General features: G+C 46.2%; 1 protein-coding gene across 1 annotated transcript in view; it reads left to right on the top strand.

The window, feature by feature from the left end:
- Positions 1 to 23,983, top strand: part of TSTD2 (thiosulfate sulfurtransferase like domain containing 2) — a 175,882-nt gene that overhangs the window by 122,897 nt on the left and 29,002 nt on the right. Inside the window, exon 5 of the mRNA XM_085636601.1 lies at positions 4,737 to 4,862. Within this exon, the coding sequence (XP_085492727.1) occupies positions 4,737 to 4,862 (126 nt within the window). The remainder of the gene's footprint in view (positions 1 to 4,736; positions 4,863 to 23,983) is intronic.

The raw sequence follows: 23,983 nt of genomic DNA, 5'->3' as shown, positions 1-23,983 counted from the left end.
TGACTTGGAGAAGAGGGGCTTGAACCCGCCCCTCTTCTCCCCTGTTCTCCATTGGCTGGCCTCTTGAATGCTGGCCAGCCATTGGAGAAGAGGTCAGTCATTCAGATCAGGCCCCGTCCTTTTCGGATCGGGGGGCGTGTTTTTTGCAAGAAGTCTCAAGGAGGAGTTAACAGCAAAACACCGAATCCGAAAAGGACGCTGCGTTTCTCCGAGGCATTTCTGCTCTGCCTCTGAGAAAGGCGGTGGTGTCTTCCGGTGCCCTCGGCTTGTTCCTCTTTACTTGTTTGTTGCGGGTGTTGAGCTGGCTCTAAGCAACACGTGGCGGTCAGTTCCGGGCTGTTTCGTTCTTCTGCAGGGCATCTTGCTTGGTCAAAGTCCTTATGCCCGGTGCTGCTGTTGGCAGATGTTTTGCCTGGAAAGTCTTGGTGAGGTGAGGGAGTGGATGGATATTCTGTCGCTGGCCACTGCCAGTGATCTTTGCTTTCCCTTTGTGCTGTGGTAGATCACGTGACCTCTGCCACTATAGGATTGTACCAGAGGACAAAATGCTACTTGACACTTGCAGGCTGTGGGACTAGCGTCAGTGCGATATAAGTGGAGCACAGGGCTTCCTGCGGTATCGGGGGCAGGGAGGAGCATGTGGTTTGTAGTCCTAGCAGGAGTCTACACCACAGTAGTGCCTTCCTACTTCGACACTGCATCCGCTCTTCAGATTCCCTCCCCCTCTCCCTGGCAACCTCAGCTCAGTCCCGCTCTGGCACCCTCCCTGCCTGCCCCACCCCTCTGCCCCTCCTCAGCGGCGGCATCGATCCACCCCGTGGTTGTGTGTGTCAGTGTTTGTGCTTTGTAGTGCAAACTCGTGGTTTGTAGGTAATTGTAATCTATTCTTCGCTTGAATTCGGAGTCTCCAAGTTGAGGAATGATCGCCATGCACTGGACTGAGCACACGGCGAACACTCCCTTCCAAATAGGGTCACTCCCTCCTTTTCACTCAACCGCTCAATGTTTATTTTTTTTCTCATTGGAAAAGAATGTCTCTCACCACAGTCTAAGTGGGAGAGGAGACCCCACCCTGACTAAGATCCTGGCTCCGTGGCATGCCTCCGCCCCAACCTCCCTTCATCCCCCTACACATCATGCCCAGCCCCCGAGGTGCCGCCCGCCATGTCTGCACGACACTCCGGGACTTGGCCCACCTCAAGACATGTGATCTGCAGGGCCTGTCCTAGGTGCCGTCCGTCCCCCTCGCCAACAACCCTAGAGGTGCATATTCTATCTCACCCCTCCCCCTCTCTCTCCACCAGTCCTTTGAAGTGCAGACCCAGCCTCCACTGCCCCGAATAGCTGGCAAGTGCCTCGATGCCACCTTCAATCAGCCTTGGCTTTTTATGCAACTTAACATTGCATCTTGTGAGGGAGAGATTTGCTTTAAATATAGTAAATAAGGCGTCAAAAACAGAACGCTAATTACTTTTGCAACTTGGGATGGGGAGATTTGCTTTAACTATAGTAAAAAAGGCGTCAAAAACAGAACGCAGAGTGCTGCTCGAACAAATCCAAGACCAACTGAAATTGCCACACATGGCATGGAGCCAACTTGGAACCATGCCAGCTCTACCTCTCTGCCGGCCTTCTGAGGTGGGTGCCTAGCACTGGCTGTCTCTTCTGCCCTTCCTCGGGTGGCTGTCCCCTCCCTCTCTACTGGCCCGGTGAGGTGTGCACTCAGCTGTGACTGGCTCCATTCTGCACCAGCTCTGGGAGGTGTAGGGCCCGCCTACATGTCCCCCATCCTCCTCTACCCCAGACCACGGAGGTGCAGGGAGCGCCTAGACGCCCCTCCTCTCCATCCACTCCAGCCCTTGAAGGAGCATACCCCGCCCCCACCCACTAAGATTCTGGGCCAGAGCCAGACTTGGCCATTTTATTTTCTTTAACATTTTCGGTCAGAAAACAAGCGTTCTCTGTGAGCCGGAACCTCTTAGATGCAACGAACTCGGGGAATAGGTTTCACACAAAACTGCTGTGTGTATGTAGCTGCATCTCTTAGCAGCGTTTCAGAGTTAGTACTGTTTGTTTAATTCAACATCAGCGCTTTGTATGGAGGATATATTTGTGTATTTTTCATAGTTGTAAACTCCACCGTGCTTTCAAGGCTGAGGGCATCTGGTTTGATTTCATGATTTGTTAAACGTATAGCTTGGTTAGCTCCATTTTTGGAAGCCCAGTTGCACATCTTCAAAGCCAACGAAAAAGTTATTAACTTGGGTTCTGAGACAGAATCACACATCAAATCCAGCCGTGACGCATTCTTTTGCATTGCAGACCAATGCACGTCTTGCGGAGTATGTCTTCTCTGCTGTGTTTTGTCTTTGTACCGAGGTGTCTGCGCGTGCACAGACGTCAGGGACGCGTCCTGCTGCGTCAGACCCCCAGGGGTCACTGAAGTTCAGAATGGATGTTTGCTCACTCCATGTCACCATGGACCCTGTCCCCAGCTCTCCACTTTCCACCTGTAAGTGTCTGCACGTCAAGACTGCAACACCCATAATTCACCCGTCAACACTCCCGATTTGATCAGGACACTCCCGGTGATTTAATCCCACTAACGTTTTTGTTTTGTTCAGCTTAAAATCACCCCACATGCAGAGCAAGCTAACGAGGATATTACATTGAGACAATTTTCGTTCGCTGATTTTCCACTTGGCGGTTCAAAAATGTTTGCATGTCTGACCTGCCAACCTCGATCATTTTTTGACCGTGTGAGAGAGGAGGCCTTTGATGAGGTAGGGCTTCCAACCAATCACTCTCCTCCCTCCCCAAAATACACAAAATAAGCTTTTTTGTTCAATAATATCTTTATTTAAAATTTTTACTATTGTTGCCTCCATTATTACAGCAGAGCAGAGGTATACATTTATGAAAGAGATAAACTAATCTCCCCACCCCCTAATGTACATGGAGTTGTTAAGAAGAGAAGTGGGAGTTAATAGAACAACTAGGAAAAGATGGCAAAAAAGCAAAAAAAAAACACAAAAAACTAAAATGGAATAAGGAGAATTGGGTGGCGATTTTATATTTTAATTTGAAGACAGAATTGTAGTTTATCTGATGTCTTCTCTGCGGAGAATAATTTGTCTTCACTTGTTATGGAAATGCCAGCGCCCACTAGCGAGCAGTGCAGTAGAGTTGTTCTGGGACTCTATGGATGTATCTTACACCTCCCCTGCACTGAGGACTCTGGGATAAAGAACATTGATTTCTTCCTACTGGAACTATTGCTGCCTGCCAAGAAGGATTACATACTGCCTTCCATAGCTGTACACTTCTGCCACCTTTCAAAAGTATTAGTTTATCAAGATGGCAGTGAGTGTCTAAAATCTCATGCCAAGCCATGTGCAGAAGGTATCTGGAAGCACCCAAATGCGGGTGGTGTACAAGTTGGGACTTTTTACAAGACGGGTAACCAACTTCAGCAATTTTAGCAAGGTGTGATGATTTAGCAACATTAATAAGTAAGGGATGACAAGAATCAGAAATTGAAAATACCACAAGCAGTAAAAACAAGCATTTACAATGCAACTGTCTCGGCATTGTTAAAGGTAGAGCTATTGGCATTGCTCATGACATTATTTTTGTTTATGTTTTTGTTTTTAAAACATGTAGAGAAACGGCATTGTTGTTTACAATGTCAATAGCTTAATCAGTGTGTGTGTAGGTGGCTCTGTGTGTGGGTGCAAATGCAATAGGTCTCGCATTTGAGAGTGATTAAGCTATTGACATTGTAAATAATAATGCTGTTTCTTTAAATGTTTTAAAAACAAAAACCTAAACAAAAATAATGTCATGAGCAATGCCAATAGCTCTAACTTTACCAATGCCGAGACCATTGCATTGTAAATGCTTGTTATTTAAGTGCCTACCTTCATCATTTTGATGGGATGTTGTTGAAGTATCTGTGAACAGCCAAGGGTGGTACTGGATTTAATCCATGTCTGAGCTGGAGTACAATTATTACTATTTTGGGTCTTATTGGGCTGGAGAATCTTTAGAAGTGCAGTTTGTAAGTAGGAAGGGGCTTACTCTTTTGTTGGTGGGTGCATGTCCTTCCATAACCCCCTTTCTATCCCTCCCTTAACCCCTTCATATCCCTCTCTTAACCCACTCCTTACTTCTCTCTAAACTCCTATCTATTCGTAAACATTCTCTATTTTCCATCTCCTGCTCATGTTCCTCCCACGTTTACACCGAAAACAAAGGCGTATCTGTGGGGAGATCTCCGCAGTCAGGGTGGAGATCGCCGCACAGAAAAGATAGGAGAGACTAAGGTGTAGAGTAGTACTATTGTAGTACTGCTGCACATACTACAGAATACAGTGTGTGAATAGGTGCCTCAGTCGCCTTCACGGCAGCTGTCACTTAAAGCTGGGCTTCGGACTTATGAAGCTGAAATATTTCTGAGGTGCTGGGTCTAATCCTCCATCTTCTGACCTTAGTGCCTCTCAAGCACAGTGAAAGGTCCAAAACTTGGCTCCTGTTGGTCAGGTAGCTATTTTTACCGTAATCGTGTGCAGCTCCACCCATATTTCCGATTATATAGCAAACTCAGAATATTATGCTTAGTTTTAATATGGATGGTCCAGTACGATGTCATGGTAACTTTTTTGATGATCAGCACATTTAAAAACCTTTACTAAAAACCTATGCCATGTCCCCTTTTTGTTCTCATTTTTCTCTAGGTGCGAATCGCTTCCGAGGGCATAAATGGAACAGTTGGTGGGAGCAAAGTAGCTACTGCACTATACATTGAAGCCATGCTTTCTCATCCACTATTTAAGGAACGAATGACTAAAGAGGATTGTAAGGTAAATAATATTTTGTTAATGGATCCCACAGGCAATATTGTGTGCCTCCCTGGAAGAAATTTATATAAATGCTTATTTCTTCTTATGGAAAGGAGTTGATAAAACATTAAGCATGGCATTCTGGTTCTAATTCGTGAAGTTACCGATAGCTGTTATTCCTTTGTTCAGTTTCCTGTAAGTTTCAAAGAGAACACGTGTCGTAATGAAGGTCCACGCTGGTAGGATGAAGTTCAAGAGGATTTATTGTAGTAAGTTACAAGTAGATAAGTTCCAACACAGAAGGTATTTGAGATCTGTAGAGCAGTCCCACCAGGAGCAGCCTGCCTGCTGCTCAGCCCATTCTCAACTGTCACTTCACCTCACAGGCTCCTAACATTCCGAAGCGCATCATCACTCCAACATTCCATGCAGCACACATCACAAACACACTGGCTGAACAGGAGGTGAAAATGGCACAACATTAACATGTACAGGATACTACATATCCCCCTTTCTTATACAACAGAAGCAATAGTACAATACCTGAATATGAAATAACAATAAGAACCCAATAAATGAATAACGGAGAGAAACACAGAAGCAACAGAAGAAGAAATGAAGATGAGGACAGATAGGAACGAACGAAGAGATAGGCGGAGGAAAACTAAGTGGAAGCAATGGGTAAGTATACACAAATTGAAATGACTCATACTCTCCAACAACCAAATACAAAAGAGAAGAAAACAGTAAAAAGGTGCAAGGAACAACAAGTTAGCAGAAAGACATAGACGCACCAAAGACTACCCCCAAACACACCCACTGGCCAGGCAGGCAAGCAAAGAAGGAAGGACAAGGCACAACATGACTTAAACACCAGCCTTATACACAAAGAAGAGAAGGACGGGTCTCCTCCTAAACCAGCAAGAAATAGAATGAATTTACAATGAGGGAAAGGCTGGGGATGAGGAAGAACGACAAACAGTAGTGGTCCAGAATCCAAGGATGAAAGAATTAGGAACATCACAAGGAGAACTGAACTGGTCAGAAAACAGAGAAGATGAGAAGGAAATGCAAGCAGTATAACTTATCCTCCAGCATATTCAAGTTGATAATGAAATAACAATATGAGAATAACGTTGAGTTTTCAAAATAGACAATGTAACATAGTAATAAACGATACATTGCAAGAACATACCAGCAAAGTCTTAGAGCAGACTGTAAATAACTTGTACCCCAAACGGGGATAGAATATGTAGGCGATGGGAATGAACCCAATAAGACACACCCTGTGTGAGGGTAACAGTGTACAAATGAATACGTGACTATGGGACTAAGGCCCATAAACTACCCCTGGCATGAGGGCGTAAGCTAATGTGAATGGGACTGAACCCAATAAGACACACCCTGTGTAAGGGTAACAGTGTACTTGAAGATGAGATTGAAACCCATGACCTACCCCAAGACGTGAGGGAGGTTGGCTACTGTAAATGGGACAGACACCCAGTTAGACACACCCTGTCTAATGGTAAACAACGTAAACATGTGTAAATGGGAGAAAAACCCATAATTTGCTAATGTAAAGTAAGAAAATGGGACTATAACCCATTGTGACAAATGTAAAGATGGTAAATGGGGCAAAAACCCAATGAGATCAATTTAACGTAAGCAAATGGGGCTGAATCCCATTGCCATCCCTCTGGTAGGGAAGAGATAAATTTAAAATGTGAAAATAGGGAAAAAGCCTGTAAACCATAAGGCATGTACCCAAAGTCATAGACCGTAAAGGGATGTGCCTAGAAGTCCCACTAAGCAAACCCGTGGCAAGTATAAACCACACAAGATTACATGTTATGGAGAACCCACCCCAGCTAGAGAGTTTTTTTTTTTTTTAGACATTTAAGCTTCGTTTCTTGTCGATAATTGGTGCAACCGTCTCCAAGCTTTGCTCTCCTTCACTTTAATGGTTGCGGCAGTCGAAGGTTGACATTTTAACAGGCAGTATCACAGCTGCTTGCTGTCTGTACTCTTTGTGCAGGAGATGACCTTTAAATGCAAGGTTAAACAGTTTGAAACCTTATACACTTCATGCATCCATAGCTTTTTACGTCGGTAGGACGTGCTGGCTCCAGGAAGCACCAGTACTCAGCTGTAGACAAATCACAAGAGAGAAACGAATCTGGAACCAACAACCGAATCATCTAGTCCAGTCCATCCTCTGCGGTGAATGATGAGTACAGCACCGCTCCCGTTAATGTGCCGGTCTCCGCTCCACGTTTAATCTACGCTTGACTTTTAAGGTCAGGGGCGAAAGGAAGCACAGCAAACATAAACCGAGACTGCGAGCTTCTGGACACCGGGATGAAGCAAAACATAGCGGGATGTACAAGGCACGGTGCCGGGTTGCTCCCGGCACGTTAAAGCGCTAAAAATAGTCACTTGGGCATTACATGGCGAAGGGGGTATCATCACAGAGGATCCTCAAAGGGGCCCGCGCGGCATCAAGCAATGAGGTAAAATATATGTGCACTGTTAAACTGCCAAAAAACAACGGTTTAACGGCCACTGTTAAGGCTGAACAAAGTAATGGATGAGGAGAAGACAAAAATGTCGAGTAACTCACCCTAGTTTGTGTGAAAAACACAGAAAGATAGTCCCCTCCATACACCTGTACCTTAGTCAACGCGAGTGATGTGGAGAGAAATGAATTACTGAAAAATGTAGATCGATTCCTCTACAGCCATATGCCTTCACTAAACACCTCAGTTACAAAATTTCAGTTTCTTCGGTATGAATGTTGAATGTGTTCAGGATCACACAATGTAGAAAGCATGTAAACGAAGATGGCAAAAAACGGAAGGCACTGCGTGACGAAGATTCCATATCACTTGACATTGTTAATTGTGAAGTTTGTCACACATCTCGAAAAGGTCTAGATATCATTCATCCCGCAAACTCCCTCAGGATGTAGACTGAATGATGTTTCATTCCAGTTCAATGCGACACGTAATATAAATATTTAGGTAATGTAGAATTCAGCTAGATCCTCCACAGAAATATGTACCTTTTTTTTCAGAAGACCTTCATGTTGAAAAGACAGCTGACTGTAAGTTGAAATGGGGGTACCACTGACTGGTGTGGAAAATCTAGAGTCCTTTAAAAGTGTCAATGAGCGCAGCACGCTTAGACTGGGGCTGTCTGATGGAAAGACACTGGTGGGGTTGCATGGCGTTGCTCTTCATTTTCACTTGTTTCTTGTAGACTTCATCGCGTTTCTGAGAGGAACTTCTTTCTTTCTTGTAGACGTCTTTGTTGTTCTGTTAAGAATTCCCTTGTATCTTCTTTCTAGTTTTCCTTTCCTGTGGATACTTCCTAATGTACTTTGTTTTGGCAGCATACGTAGGTTCTGTAGTTTGCTCCATCAGTTTGCTCCATCTTTAGGTCCTCCATTTCTTTCTGCCAGGTCCCTTAAATCTTGTTGTAGCACGTAGGTACTCGTTGCCAAATAAATGTAGTAATGAAAGTCCATGCTGGTAAGATGAAGTTCACGATGATTTATTCTAGTAAGTTACAAGTAGATAAGTTCCAATACAGAAGGTAGTTGAGTTCTGTAGAGCAGCCCCACCAGGAGCAGCCTGCCTGCTGCTCAGCCCATTCTCAACTGTCACTTCACCTCACAGGCTCCCAACATTCTGAAGCATATCATCACTCTAACATTCCATGCAGCACACATCACAAACACACTGGCTGAGCAGGAGGTGAAAATGGCACAACATTAACATGGACAGGATACTACAAAATGGAATTGACTTAAAGTCAAAATACAATACAAAACACCACTTCAACCAAAGAAAACTCTCAAGTTGGTGCATTGTACTGGGGCATCCTAATTAACAACCTTGAGATTAAATTGCTTGAATTCTGCCAGGCCAGGTCCTCCCTGGACTGAAAACAAGCATCCTAGGACTAGTTTCAGGGTATCATCCCTCATCAGCCAGGCTAGCTTGAATCCAGTGGCACAGTGAGCATGTCTGGGCATCTCCTTGGCCACTTAAGGCGAACATAGCGAACAAGATGATGGACTGAGTGCTGAAACTATTCAACCACTCACCCCCAAAAACGATGGATTTAGGCCCAGATCTCTGTACTGGGGTGAATGTATGACATTGTTCAGCATTCAGTCCATCGATTGTTATTTTTGCATTTGTAACCCTGAGTGGGACGGGTATACCCAGATGTGGGCTCCATGCTTACCATGCCACTGGAGTGAAGGTAGCCTGGCTGATGAGGTATGATACTCTGAAAATGGTCCCAGGATGTTTGTTCCCGGTCTAGGGAAGACCTGGCCTGATAGGGAGTATGAGCCAGAGACTTCTTCATTTTTATTCAGTCTTTTGGAAGAGATAAGATATTCGAATCCACTTTCTTCATTTTTAACTCTCGCTTGCAAGACAATTTGTTACTTTGCACGGGCCATAGAAGCTGCCCGTTACTTCTCATTGGTGATCTTCATTGTCACACTTATTTGCTGGCTTCTAATTGATGTGATGGCTTCTGTGCACTTTACAGTGATCACCTGAGTCTGTCCCTCTCCTGAAGCATGGGTGCTTTACTGGCGTCCTGCTAATGCCCTTCCACAGCACTACATTTTTCTTTTCGTTTACCACTCGTTGAGTATTCATGTTTACTAGATATCTCCATCTTTGTCACTCTCTCTCCATTTGCTTTCCACAAGCGCCCTCCTTGTTTCTTACTGCCACCACCTAACCCCCTTGTTTTGCCTTGAATCCCCTATGCCCTCTGTGTTGCTTCTTTTGTGTTGCTTTCACCAATCCGTGTGCTTTCCCCAGTCCACCCCCTTGGTCCATGTGTTTTTCCCTCCTTGCCGACCCTCCGTTGTCCATGTGCTTTCCCCCTTGCCCATCCTCCATTGTTCTTGTGCATTCCCAGCCTTGCCCACTCTGTTGTCTGTGTGGTTCTCCACAGCCCACCCTCCATTGTCCTCTCCCCTCAGCCCTTCTTGAATGTTGTCCCCCCCTTCCCTGTTACCTCGTTCCCTAAACTACTACCCCTGTTTTTTGTTTAAAACGCATAAGCACTTGCTGTATCATAGATTCTTTTTTTTAAATTGCATTAGCGCTGACAACGTCCCGCATTTTTATCATTATCATTTTTCGCTATTCTGGCCAGTATCCGCACTGCTCTACAACATGACTAAAATCATTGACAAAGCCTATAGATCCCAAAGGAGAGACCTATTGCCTTTGCCAATGCTTTTTTCTCTTTGAGCTTGGAGACCTGTCTCAGTGGTAGTAAACTATCCACACAAGCTATTATCACCAATGCTCATCTGACGATCTATATCCTTATTGTTGACTTCACTTTTTTCACACTTGCCCTTTTGATAATCAGTTTTTGATGCTCTCCACTGTGTACCTCCGTGACCAAGGGATACCTTCTATACTTCTTCCTTGCTCCCCTCCTCAGTTTTTTACTGGTTGCACTATTTTCACTATTTGTATAGCGCTCCTGCAATCGGAGAACTAGCAGGGTGCCTTAGAGCTGAACAACAGATGCATACAGTACCAACAACAGAGATCCAGGTTTGACAAGTTAGAGTCTTGGGGATAAATCCAAATGCATTTGTATTTGAGACCAAACCGTAAGAGATTGGTGTTGTCAGGACAACAACCGAGAGAGAGAGACAATTTGGGTGTCATAGCTGTTGGTTCTGGATTCCAGAAAGTTGTTGCAATTCTTGAAAAAGACTGTTGTTGGGCTTGGGTAGTTCTGACTTTAGGCACTTTTAGGTATATTGAGTCCTTTATTCTGTGTGGGATGCAGTGTTGGCAGGCAAACATAAAGGCTTCTTCAGGTATTAGTTTTTGTAAGTTAGTCTTCCAGTTCTAAATTTGACTCTTGCTTCTGTTGGTAGCCAGTGCAAGTACACAGGAGTGTGGTGATGTGGTCGAGCTTCCTTGTAGAAGCTAGGTCTGGGTCTGAAATGTAAGACTGTCTTGAATGGGTTGAGCATAGTTTAAGGCACTAGAGCAAGAATGGCTTTGCCAAAGGCCAAGCCTGAATTGAACAAAACCTGGGCAGCTGTTCACACATGGGAAATCTGCGGAAGAGGTTTAACATTTTTCAAGGACTGGATATTGTAATTGTAATTGTAAAATATTTGTAAAGCGCATGGTTACCAAAGGCATCCCAGCGCTAGAGGCCAAAGTTAATGAAATAAGTATCAGTTTATGGAAACAAAAAAGTTTTTAAACGTTTCCGGAAGACCAGGTGGTTAGTTTCGCACCGAATGTCTAGGGGGAGGATGTTCCATAGCCTAGCTACATTATATGAAAAAGGCGACCCCCTGCACGTACTTTCCTAATTCTGGGAACAGCTGCCAACCACTTATTGCAAAATGGTTACTTTTGCAATTCTTAGGTTGGACAATTGCCAGGACCTTTTGAATTTATTGCGATTATACATAAATTATGTACTAGCCAACAGGGGCTTTAACCAGCCTTCTTCTTCTGTTGCTCTTTTGTTGTAGTATTCACATTTTTCATCTGTCCACAAGAGCATGCGGCGTGGGACAGTGTGTCAACCCACTTTAGCTGTTGGCTAATTTCATTGTGAGTGATGTCAGTCTGCTCATTCACCAGTTAAACGTTCACAAGCAAAGCTGCTTTTTTAAAACCAATGCTTGTTTTTATTCGGAAATAAATGAAGAGAAATCTAGAGTGAATTCAGAACACCAATGCAGAGGCTAGGGAAGAGCAGAAGGCAGTTACTTTAGTTTGTCAAGGAGCCCTGGATCAAATTTGCTCACGTGTTTTAGGGAGTCAGAAAAGGAATTTGGTTTTATAGGGAGTTTGCTTCAGAACTTGGTAGCTGTCCAAGATGGGAGTTTGGTGAGGGCAATGTGTAGAGTAATGTTTTTTATGCAATATTATTTTACATATATTTACGTGTCATCCGTATATGGGCGTTCGGAGGCTCCCAATCTCTTGCAATAACAAATGTACAGTCCTGATGTGCAGATTAAACAAAGTGGGTGTCAGGATGAATGAGGTAGGCTGCAGGGCACTGCAGGCCTATCTCAGGAGTGACTGTCGATCTTTACCATCTAAGAAGACTTGGATTTAAATGCGCAAAGCAACTCAGATCTTCGGCACAAAAACTCAAGTGGCATTGCAAGGTAGCAACCAATCTTCTATGATAAACTTTTTTGAATGCCTCTGTTAGAACTGGGGGTCTCTAGTTGGCTGAGGTAGGTACCTTAGTCCAAATAGGGACCCTTGCTTCTAGTCAGGGTAAGAATGGACACACTCTAAGATAACCCCTGCTCACCCCCTGGTAGTTTAGCACAAGCAGCCAGGGTTATATCCAAGGCAATGTGTAAAGTATTTACAACCACACTCCCAGTAACACAGTGATAACACCACAAATGGACACAACACTGGTTTCATAAAAATAGCGGTATCTTTATAACAAGCATTGAAAATGCAACAGGTCTCGCCTTTGATGAAGTTAAAGCCATTTGCTTTGCTAATGGTATTTTATAGCAAAGCAAATGGTTTTAACTTAATGAAAGGCGAGACCTATTGCATTTTTCATGCTTGTTTAGACCTGGAAAGGGCTTAAAAGAGGTCCCTTCCGGTTTAAATTTCAGTTTGCTAGAATCGTCCGATCATTGACATTTCAAATTACAAATACCTTTGCAATTTATCAATTAACAAATCTCACCGTTCTGTGTAACAAATATAAAATATAGCATGTATGTAATAAACACTGCAAGAAATACCTAGAAAGACTACTTTGTGCGCATCACGCAGGTCGCTAGATTGCCCATGAAGAAAATGGGGTTAAACACCCAATGACCGGCACTTCCCTGGAAAAGCCCTGTTTACGAACAGTATTACAGACGACACCTCATTTGATAGGCTCTTTAAGACAATAGCACAAAAACAGGTCAGTCTCTGTGCTGGCCCTTTAACAGCCACTACACACATAGCATGTTCACTACAATTTCTCTCAGGCAGAAATCGATTTTTACACAGATCACATTACTTAAAACGCAAGGAAACCAATGCATACGTGGTCCCATTGCCTTAATTAGTGCTTGCCTAATGAGTTACAGGACACAGACAACAAACAGAAGAACGAATTAGGAAGGCACGGAGATGATTAACATGTATTTACTTCCCTAGAATGATATTACTGCGGAACCCTTGCAGGAGACTGCAAGGAGAACACGAATCCAGGCTCAAAGGATTTCGACAAATGAAATATTTCAGGGCTCTGAACGTTTATGTTGAGTTATGTTGACAGAGCAATCACGCTGACGTGACTCGCAAATGGAAAACATCGGTCTGAACACCTCAAATCTGCTGGCCTTCCAAGCCGCTGCACAGCTTTTAAGCGGTTCTGCACGGCCTGAAAACCACATTTTTATTTTCAATCCAAAACTATATCGGGACTATAAAAAATCCATTGCAATCCGTGTTCCGGTCAGAAAATTGCAGTCAGCATGCCTTAAAATGATTTTATAAATGCGCCAAATCTATTTAAATAAGCATTTAAACCATGTTCCCATAACAATAGATGTACCAACATGTCTTCAACCTTCAACAAAGGCCACCTAGAGCTGGAGGGGAAAAAAAAGCATTTACAATGCAATAGGTCCCATTGCATTGCAAATGCTTAAGTTTAAAACTGAACATGGCGTCGCTTGAAGGACACCACGCTCGTTTTTTTTTTACTTTAACACTCAGTGCAGTGTCCTTGAAGCGGGTGCTGCGCTCAATGTCAAAGTTAAAAAATATATAAATAAACAGAGCTTGGTGTCCTTGAAGCGGCCCCACGCTCGTTTCTTAAGTAAATAAAAAACAAACAAAACAGAGCGCTGTGTCCCTAGCAGGCGCAGCGCTCATTAAAGAAATAAGTAAACATACGATTTAGAGGACATAGCGAGAAATGAAAACAAAAGGAAATGGCGGGCGGCTGCGAAGCACCAAAGACACAAGCTAGGTTTGTAGAGCAGAGAAGTGCAGCTGTATAAAACAAGCACGCCCGATTGTTGACTGCAACACATTACACGAATGGGGAAAAAAGCGCGTAGCTAATAATTAAAGGAGTGTGTGTACTGCCGCGGGTAAGAGATCCAATCCCGCTAGGCGTGGCTAAAAGGAGACAGGGTGGCAACAAGGAGGGATTTTGTTATAAACCAAGAAATCCTAGGGTCTAATCACAAATCAATAGTAAATGTGAAACAAAAATACTCCTGGATTGAGGATGTATCTATAAACAACAATGGAGGTATGCTCATGGGGTCATCTAAGGGCAGATCCCTTTAATGACGTAATCCCTCACTCACCATAGGTGACATGCTTCATCATAGGGACTCTCCTCCCAAAGGAAACACCTAGTTCCTTTGAGGGCTACAACCCCCTCACTGTGGGCTTACTTTTGACAGTTCCCGTAGTCTTTCAGTGCTTTACATATATGACAATATATACTGCGTTGAAATTCATTGTGTATGTTTTTCATCCTTATAGGTATGGAGAAATCTATTCACTGAAAGACCAGAGATTGGTTTCTTATTCAAATATCCTTTAAAGTTACAATTATTTAGTTGTTTTTTCACGTTTTTTGAGAGCAGCAGCATTATTTGCTTAGGTCCTGAAGAAACCCTGATTTGATTTTGGATCACTATGGCTGAAACATGTCGACTATTTGTCATCACACCCTAGCGGTTTAAATCTATACCGTTGGGGAGGAGCCAAGATGGCGACCGGAGCAGACGCTTGAGCGCCCGGCTCCGTCGGCCCTTGGCCTCGGACTATTATCCTGATGCCCATCCTCGCCGATTCTCGAGGTGCAACGTGTGCGAAGACGCGCTGACCGCGCCGCCGCTTTCCCGGAGTCTCTGCCCGCCCGGATGCCGGAGTTCTGGGTGCTTTTGTTCTCTGCACTGGACCCCGGTGCCATTGTGGCCTTTGCCGGCCCCCTGGAAGCTCCGCAGTTACCGGTCCCGCTAGTGCAAACCTGAGCCCCGCGGTCCCGATCTCACCTCGCACCACGGATCGTCGCCGGTTGAGCCCGGGGAGGGACGGCCGGACACCTTCTGCACCCTGCGCCTGACGGACTGGAGCTGTGGGGTGGGCCCCGGTGCGGCGGGTCTCCTGCCCCGCTCTGAGGACCGCGCTGTGGGAGGCTGCTGACCCCCTTCTTCTATTGCCTAGCCGGCGGCAAAGAGAACCCGCGGGAGGGGAGGCGACTGTCGGCCTTCCCTGTTGCGGCGCAGACCTGAGGGGAATTGACTCCGTGCCACGACCCCCCCCCCCCTGGCCATTACACCGTACAGCGGTAAAACATGGCGTTGATTGCCTGCTCGCGGCTGGGGGGTGATGCTCTGGTCTCGCCCGCTGCCCATTTCGCCCTCCCTCTTCCGGACACCAGCTCCACGGTGCCGTCCCGGATTGCTGCCGATGTGGGGGCCCAGCTTCCGCTGACATGCGGCTCCGTTCTGGCTGTCCTGCGGGACTTTCGACTACACATGTGTGCTGGCCTGCAGGCGCTGAGTGAGCGGTTTGACTCCATACTGTCGGCTGCGGGTCGTGAGCGCTCTGTTTGTCATCACCAAGGCGTGGGTCTACCAGTGCTTTTGTCCTCTTGCGGGGACGCAACGGCGGTGTCACGCCTGCCGATCCCAGCCCCCGGATGACTCCGTTCCCTGTCCAAGATGGCCGCTCCTGAGCGCGCAGGCGCAACATGGTCAGGCGAGTTGAAAAGCCTGACTTCCGGTTTACTCGGAGCTTCGCGTTCCAGTGTGGCTCCTCAGGCTGTTGCGATACTTGTTCTCCAGCGTTCTGAGTTTTCCTGGACTACCTCGGTAGTCGCTTTTGTTCCTGTGTCCTTCGCCCATCCTCTTCCGAGGATTCCTCAGTTGCTCTATTTTTTAGCAACCCTCTTTGTCAGAGCTCTGACACCCGAGCCCAATTCCTCCGGCTCGGGGGCTCCTTTTTGTCCCGCGCCGTTTGGCGCCTTGTTCCTTTGCTCTGTCGAGCATACTTCAGCAGGCAGTAGTGTACTCCGCCCACCTTACCGGATCTTGTCTCGTGGGCCGGCCGGGTTTAACTGCTCCTGCACCCCTGTCCTTCCACGCTTCCACTCCCGTTTCGCTCCTTATCTGCCCCATACTCCAGAGACCCGCTTTCCTGCGCTTCCTTACTTGGAGAGCTGGCCATATTCACTACAGTTGGCGTTTGGGACTACATACAAGGCTCTTTTCTTCATAACTCAAGGTACTGTGCTGGGGGAGCATTGCGGGTGGGGGTGTTAGTTCCCCTATTACGAGCATTTCATCCTTATCCTGTTCCTTTTTATGATTTCATAGATCCTACTCAAGGAAGTGTCTCACATAACGTCAGGGGCAGTTCCAGTAAGCTTCTTAGGAATCCCTTTACAGCCTTCACAACCAGTCCACTAGGTAGGCGAGCCTCCTATTGGTAGCCAAGACAGATAGAGGGGGCTTTTAGGGAATTTCACCTCACTTATCTTATATTCTTTATGCCTTTTTCAGACGTCCGCTCTCTCAACACCACAGTGACAACCAAGAAGGCAGTTCTCTGGATGCTACCCTCCTTTCCTTGTTTTGTCTCCCCTCTTTCCCTCCTTACCCGTGTGTTCTAGGGTTTGATAGCCACACGGTGTGAGAAGGGACGGTTGGGAATTAGCTTCTACACCTCGCAACAGCAGCGTGGGAACTCGGTGGCGCTCCTGCAGAATCCTATCCGGTAAGAACCTGACAGAACGCGAAGCCTAAGTGGTTTGTTCTGCCCGGGCGCCATGGACTTACCTCAGGTTACAATGACGGACTTAGCTAACATGATAGGGAATTTGCAGTTAGAAACACAGGCCTTGACTGCTCGAGTAAATACCCTACAGAGAGAGAGACCTGGGGAGGGCGGTGCTAGGGGCTCAGCACAGGTTATACAAGTAACTACTCCTCCGTCCATTCCTCTTGCACCACCCGAAAGATTTTCAGGAGACTCTACAAAATGTGCCACTTTTATTAGCCAGTGTCAACTGCAATTCACATGTAAAGCACAATGTTTTCCTACAGACCAGGCAAAGGTGGCTTTTATGATTTCTTATCTAGGTGGTTCAGCAGCAAGATGGGCGATTCCGTTGATAGAACGGGACGACCCTTTATTACAGGACTACAGGGCATTCCAAAGAGAATTCAAAAAACTTTTTGACAAACACACTTATACCCAGTCCGCAGATACAGAGTTACTAGCTCTCAAACAAGGGACGACAGATTTGATTAGCTACATCACCTCATTTCAGAGGTTGGTGGTTGAGGCTGAGTGGCCAGAAGAAAAACGCAGTACTTTATTTTATCGGGGCCTTAGAGACGACATCAAAGATTCTTTATCACAGATTGTAGATCTCCCCAGGGATTGTAAAGAACTTATCGACCTAGCGGTCAAAATAGACCATCGTCTTCAAGAAAGAAGGCGGGAAAAAGGAAAGAGCGAGAGTAGAACAGTGATCCTTCGGGAGAAAAGAACAGAAGCCGCTTCTGCCGCTGACGAAGTGGAACCTATGCAGATAGGGACATTACGTGGGCCTTTAACCTCTGAAGAAAGACGCAGAAGGCGAGACAATCAGCTGTGTCTTTATTGTGGGAAGGCGGGTCATTTTCTCAGAAATTGTCCTACCAAACCAGTAGTAACCAAGAAGTCGGAAAACTAGAAAACCCGGGGCCTAGTGAGACCAGGACTCCGGGTTATTCTGGTTTAAGTGTCTCTTCAGCTAACCCTAGTATTGCTCACCCCAGTCATTTTTTTGTCGCTGCCAAATTAATCTGGAACCAAGGAAAGACAGAGATTCAAATCATGATAGATTCGGGCGCTTCAGGGAATTTTGTAGACAAGAACTGGGCTGAGGATCATGGTGTACAAGCTTATAACAAGGGTTACATAGAAAATGTCACCACGATTGATGGAAGCATCTTAAAATCCGGTCCCATCACACATCAGACGGAGGCCATACAAGTCCTCTTAGAGCCTAATCATACCGAAGTGATAGTATTTGACTTGATCCAATCCCCTCAGTTCCCGGTCTTGTTGGGCCTCCCTTGGTTGAGGTTGCATAACCCGTTGATAGATTGGAAAAAGGCAACAATCCAGTTCAATTCCGAATACTGTTTGGCTCATACGGTAATGTCTAGTCAGATCAGTAAGGTACCAAGGGTAGAGGAGGAGAACTCTTTACCACAGGAATATCAAGAATTGAAAGCCATTTTTAATGAGGAAGAGGCCACTAGTCTTCCCCCTCACCGACCGTATGATTGTCGGATTGAGCTACAGAACGGAGCCAAAATACCCTGTAGCAGGGTTTACTCCCTCACGGAGAAAGAAAACCTGTATTTAAGGGAAAACCTGGATTCCATGCTAGCCATGGGATTTATACGTCCTTCCCGCTCCCCAGCCTCATCTTCGCTGTTTTTCATACCGAAGCGGGAAGGGGGCTTACGATGTTGCATTGACTATAGGTCTCTGAACAAGATCACGATCAAAAATAGGTATCCTCTTCCGCTCATCTCCTCTCTCCTTGATCAGGTGAGAAGTGCCCAAATATTTACTAAACTAGATTTACGGGGTGCTTATCACTTGGTCAGGGTAGCTGAGGGAGATGAGTGGAAGACGGCCTTTTGTACGAAATATGGCCTCTATGAGTATCTTGTAATGCCCTTTGGGCTGTGTAATGCCCCCTCAGCATTCCAATTCTTTATAAATGAGGTTCTTAAGGAAATGCTGGAGGTCTACGTCATTGCCTATATTGATGACCTGCTTATCTACTCCTCTTCTCCACAAGAACATGTACACCACGTCAGAAATGTGTTGCAGCGACTTAGGGACAACCATCTCTACTGCAAACTTGAGAAATGTATGTTTCATGTCCAGGAGGTCCCCTTTTTGGGTTTCATTATAACTCCAACAGGGTTACGTATGGATCCCCACAAGGTTGAAGCTATCCATCGATGGTCCACTCCTCAAAAGGTGAAAGAGATACAAAGTTTCCTCGGCTTCGCCAATTTTTATAGGCGCTTTATCTCGGGTTTTTCCAAGACGATAGCGCCTATTACCAAACTACTGAAAAAAGGGGTTCCCTTTGTTTGGACAACAGAAGCCGAGACAGCATTTCAAACACTAAAGACAGCTTTCACCCAAGCACCGGTACTCCAACATCCGGATCCCAGGTATCCGTTCATAGTGGAGGTGGATGCATCGCAGGCCGCGGTGGGGGGGGTGCTATCCCAGGCAGACCACATTACAGGCGAATTACATCCAGTGGCATTTTTTTCTCATAAATTCACACCCGCGGAACTAAACTATGCAGTGGGAGACAAGGAACTGTTAGCCATTAAGAAGGCCTTTGAGGAGTGGCGTCAGTACCTGTTAGGAGCCAGACATACCGTTATGGTATTCACAGACCACCGCAACTTGCAATTTCTAAAATCAGCCAAGGCCCTATCCATGAGGCAATTAAGGTGGGCCCAATTCTTTAGTGAATATGATTTTACTATTCAATACAGAGCAGGCAGACAGAATGGTAAGGCTGATGCGTTGTCTCGGTTGGGATTTGAGATGCCTGAAGAACCGGTAAATCCACCCCACATCATACCACAACATAGAATAGTGGGAGGACTGTCAGAGGAGGATTTCTGCACCAAAGTAAGGACAGAACAACAGACAGGGAGCGGACAAGAGATGGTAGAATCAGTGGAACACGTTACCAGGAAGGGGTTCCTGTATGTACAGGAAGGCCTGGTTCTTCCTACTTTGGATTTGCAAAGACAGGCTCTAGAATGGTGTCATGCTCATCCTCTGGCCGGACACCCTGGAATAAAGAAAACTCTTGCCTCAGTCAGAAGATGGTTTTGGTGGCCAAATTTGGGAAAGGATGTAGAACTATTTGTGAAAACATGTCACGTGTGTGCCCAAAGTAAAACATCCAGACAGAGGCCCATGGGGTTACTCCAACCTCTCCCTACCCCCCCGATGCCGTGGCATACAGTGTCCATGGACTTCGTAGTAGAGTTACCCCTTACGACCAGTGGCCACACTACCTTATTGGTAGTCGTAGATCTATTCACCAAAATGGCCCATTTTGTTCCATTACCAGGCCTCCCTACGGCGGCTGAACTAGCTACGATATTCCTCCATCAGGTAGTCAAGTTACACGGGTTTCCCTCAGTGGTCATTTCCGACAGAGGCGCTCAGTTTGTTTCTCGGTTCTGGCGGAAAATGTGCTCCCTGCTACAAATAGAGGTCAGATTGTCCTCAAGTCATCATCCCCAAACCGATGGCCAGACTGAGAGAGTAAACCAGTGCTTCGAACAATACATAAGAAGCCAGTCACTACACTCCAGAACAGAATGGGACAAGATGGTATGGACGGCAGAGTATGCATACAACAACAGTCAACATGCATCCACAAAAAACACACCCTTCTACTGTTCTTACGGTTTCCACCCAAAGACCCTTCCTTCAGTGACCATCGCGGACTGTGTTGTCCCAGCGGTCAGTGACTTCATTCATCACATTCAAGATATACACAAGGTCACACGGGACAATTTAGACCAGGCTAAGGCACAGTATAAAAGAGGGGCGGATGCTCACAGACAGACAGAACCTTTGTATCAAACCGGGGACGAGGTATGGCTATCATCAAAATATATACCTCTAAGGGGTCCTTGTAAATTCAAACCTAAGTACCTTGGGCCTTATAAAATCAAAAGAGTAATCAACCCCGTAGCTATGGAACTGCAGTTGCCAGTGTCATTCAAGGTACACCCTGTCTTCCATGTTTCGTTGCTAAAGCCCATGGAACCTGAGACCCGGCTTCCCCCAAAACCTGCTCCAGTGTCCATAGAGGGAGAGGACGAATATGAAGTGGAAGCCATTATCGATTCACGAAGAAACAGAAGGCGATTGCAGTATCTGATACACTGGAAAGGCTATGGTATAGAGGAACGTACATGGGAACCCGCTAGTCAGGTGCACGCCCCTCGATTACTCCGTCTTTTCCATAGACGTCATCCTCACAAGCCTAAACCTGTGGGAGGGGTTCTAGGGGGAGTATACTGTCACGCCTGCCGATCCCAGCCCCCGGATGACTCCGTTCCCTGTCCAAGATGGCCGCTCCTGAGCGCGCAGGCGCAACATGGTCAGGCGAGTTGAAAAGCCTGACTTCCGGTTTACTCGGAGCTTCGCGTTCCAGTGTGGCTCCTCAGGCTGTTGCGATACTTGTTCTCCAGCGTTCTGAGTTTTCCTGGACTACCTCGGTAGTCGCTTTTGTTCCTGTGTCCTTCGCCCATCCTCTTCCGAGGATTCCTCAGTTGCTCTATTTTTTAGCAACCCTCTTTGTCAGAGCTCTGACACCCGAGCCCAATTCCTCCGGCTCGGGGGCTCCTTTTTGTCCCGCGCCGTTTGGCGCCTTGTTCCTTTGCTCTGTCGAGCATACTTCAGCAGGCAGTAGTGTACTCCGCCCACCTTACCGGATCTTGTCTCGTGGGCCGGCCGGGTTTAACTGCTCCTGCACCCCTGTCCTTCCACGCTTCCACTCCCGTTTCGCTCCTTATCTGCCCCATACTCCAGAGACCCGCTTTCCTGCGCTTCCTTACTTGGAGAGCTGGCCATATTCACTACAGTTGGCGTTTGGGACTACATACAAGGCTCCTTTCTTCATAACTCAAGGTACTGTGCTGGGGGAGCATTGCGGGTGGGGGTGTTAGTTCCCCTATTACGAGCATTTCATCCTTATCCTGTTCCTTTTTATGATTTCATAGATCCTACTCAAGGAAGTGTCTCACATAACGTCAGGGGCAGTTCCAGTAAGCTTCTTAGGAATCCCTTTACAGCCTTCACAACCAGTCCACTAGGTAGGCGAGCCTCCTATTGGTAGCCAAGACAGATAGAGGGGGCTTTTAGGGAATTTCACCTCACTTATCTTATATTCTTTATGCCTTTTTCAGACGTCCGCTCTCTCAACACCACAGTGACAACCAAGAAGGCAGTTCTCTGGATGCTACCCTCCTTTCCTTGTTTTGTCTCCCCTCTTTCCCTCCTTACCCGTGTGTTCTAGGGTTTGATAGCCACACGGTGTGAGAAGGGACGGTTGGGAATTAGCTTCTACACCTCGCAACAGCAGCGTGGGAACTCGGTGGCGCTCCTGCAGAATCCTATCCGGTAAGAACCTGACAGGCGGTGTATGATTGTGCTACACTGGTGCCTGCATCCGGCGTTCCCGGTACCCAGGATCAACCGCTCTCCAGCTCAACTGCGGATACTTTGTTCCCCTGGTCATGACTGCCTGCTTCATTGTTGCCTGCCTCACCGCATCCGCAAGAATATCCTGCTGAGCGATACCTAACAGCCTCGAAGAATCATCCGCGGTGGCCTACTGCTTCTTTTCTGTGGAACTCCTGTACTCTACTTGCCAGGTCTGGATTTTATGTGGTGCAAAGAGGGACCTCAATAGATGGTCGGCGGCCATTTCGTGATCCTACTTCACCATCTTCTCACAAGCGGCCATCTTGTCTTTGTCTGCCCGGGGTGCGGGGCCTTCATGTAGGGGCTGGTTTAATCCCAAGCCCGCGATCGGGCCAGGGCTAGAATGACTTATATCGCCATGGTTCATGGACGGGCTGGACTGGGACTGGAACTGTATGTATGTGTTGTGCGCACTCGTCGCGATTTGTCTTCCCTCGCTTAAATTGTTGTGACGCGTTATTTTCGCACGCAGTTTTTTGGCGTAGTGGGTTCTTAGTGTGTGGAGGCCATAGCTGGCTGATGGTTTGGGGCGCTCTGGTGTTCCGTGGGCTCCTCCCCGCCTTCTTTTCTGTCTTCTTATTTTCTTTACTCTATTCCTACTTTCTCTCTTGTCTATATTTCGGGTTCATTGGGCGACAGGCACTATGTCGGGGGGGGGGGCAGGCCGTAGCCTCCGCATTGGTGTAGGGTGGGGGGGTAATACTCTGTTCTTAATTAGTTCTATGGGCCTTTTTCTTTTATGTCTCTGCGCTATACTTGCTTCGATTCGGGGCCCGGGTGTGGGGTGGATTGAGTGGGGGCGGCTCTGGAGGGGTGCGTAATTGCTCAGGTGGCTATCCTGTTATATCACTGCACCGCCTCACTGCTTGAGATTTTACTTCCATTGTTGTTTTAATAATGCTGCTGCTCTCCCGTGTGGTGAAGCTATCTGGCGGACTCGAATCTCTTCTGTTCTTATCCTTTACTGACTTTTTTTCCCTGATAAAATTACCTTAAAAACTTAAAATTAACCTTCACTTCTCCTTCCCCTGGTGTCAAGGATCTCTCCAATATATTACTCATAACTCGTTGTTAATCTTGACCGTTGAAGCACAGGGGATGTAATGTTGGTATCAGTGCTCAACTGTATCGTGGCCGGCCTGACGGTTGTAGGCCCGTATTTGTTCTGTTAAGATGCACGAATAAAGGTTTTTAAAAAAAAAAAAAAAAAAAAAAAAATCTATACCGTTGGTGCACTGCTATTTTAATCCTGACATTAGGTATACCTTGATTAAAATTGTTGTTTGTTGCCTATTAGTCAGTTTTAACACTCACCCACACTGTTCTAGTTTATTCTTTGCGCTGCGTTCTCACACGTTAGACTCGTCATAGGTGGGTTTAGGATACCCAACATACTCCATTAAAACATCCCTGAGCTCCTCCCTCACAGTGAGGGGATTGTAGCCCTCAAAGGAACTAGGTGTTTCCTTTGGGAGGAGAGTCCCTATGATGAAGCATGTCACCTATGGTGAGTGAGGGATTACGTCCTTAAAGGGATCTGCCCTTAGATGACCCCATGAGCATACCTCCATTGTTGTTTATAGATACATCCTCAATCAAGGAGTATTTTTGTTTCACATTTACTATTGATTTGTGATTAGACCCTAGGATTTCTTGGTTTATAACATGTTTGATAGAGGATATAATTCGTAGTGGTCTATAAATCTGTCCCTTGAACCCTACTTCTTTGAACTGCTTTGTTGTTTGAGAACAAGGAGGGATTGACATGCCTTCGGTGCAATCATTGCACTGCCTTTG

The sequence above is a fragment of the Triturus cristatus genome, chromosome 2_1, assembly GCF_964204655.1.
Source record: "Triturus cristatus chromosome 2_1, aTriCri1.1, whole genome shotgun sequence".
NCBI lineage: Eukaryota > Metazoa > Chordata > Amphibia > Caudata > Salamandridae > Triturus > Triturus cristatus.
Note: the sequence above shows the minus strand (reverse complement) of the source record. Positions and strands in the feature narration are given on the sequence as shown.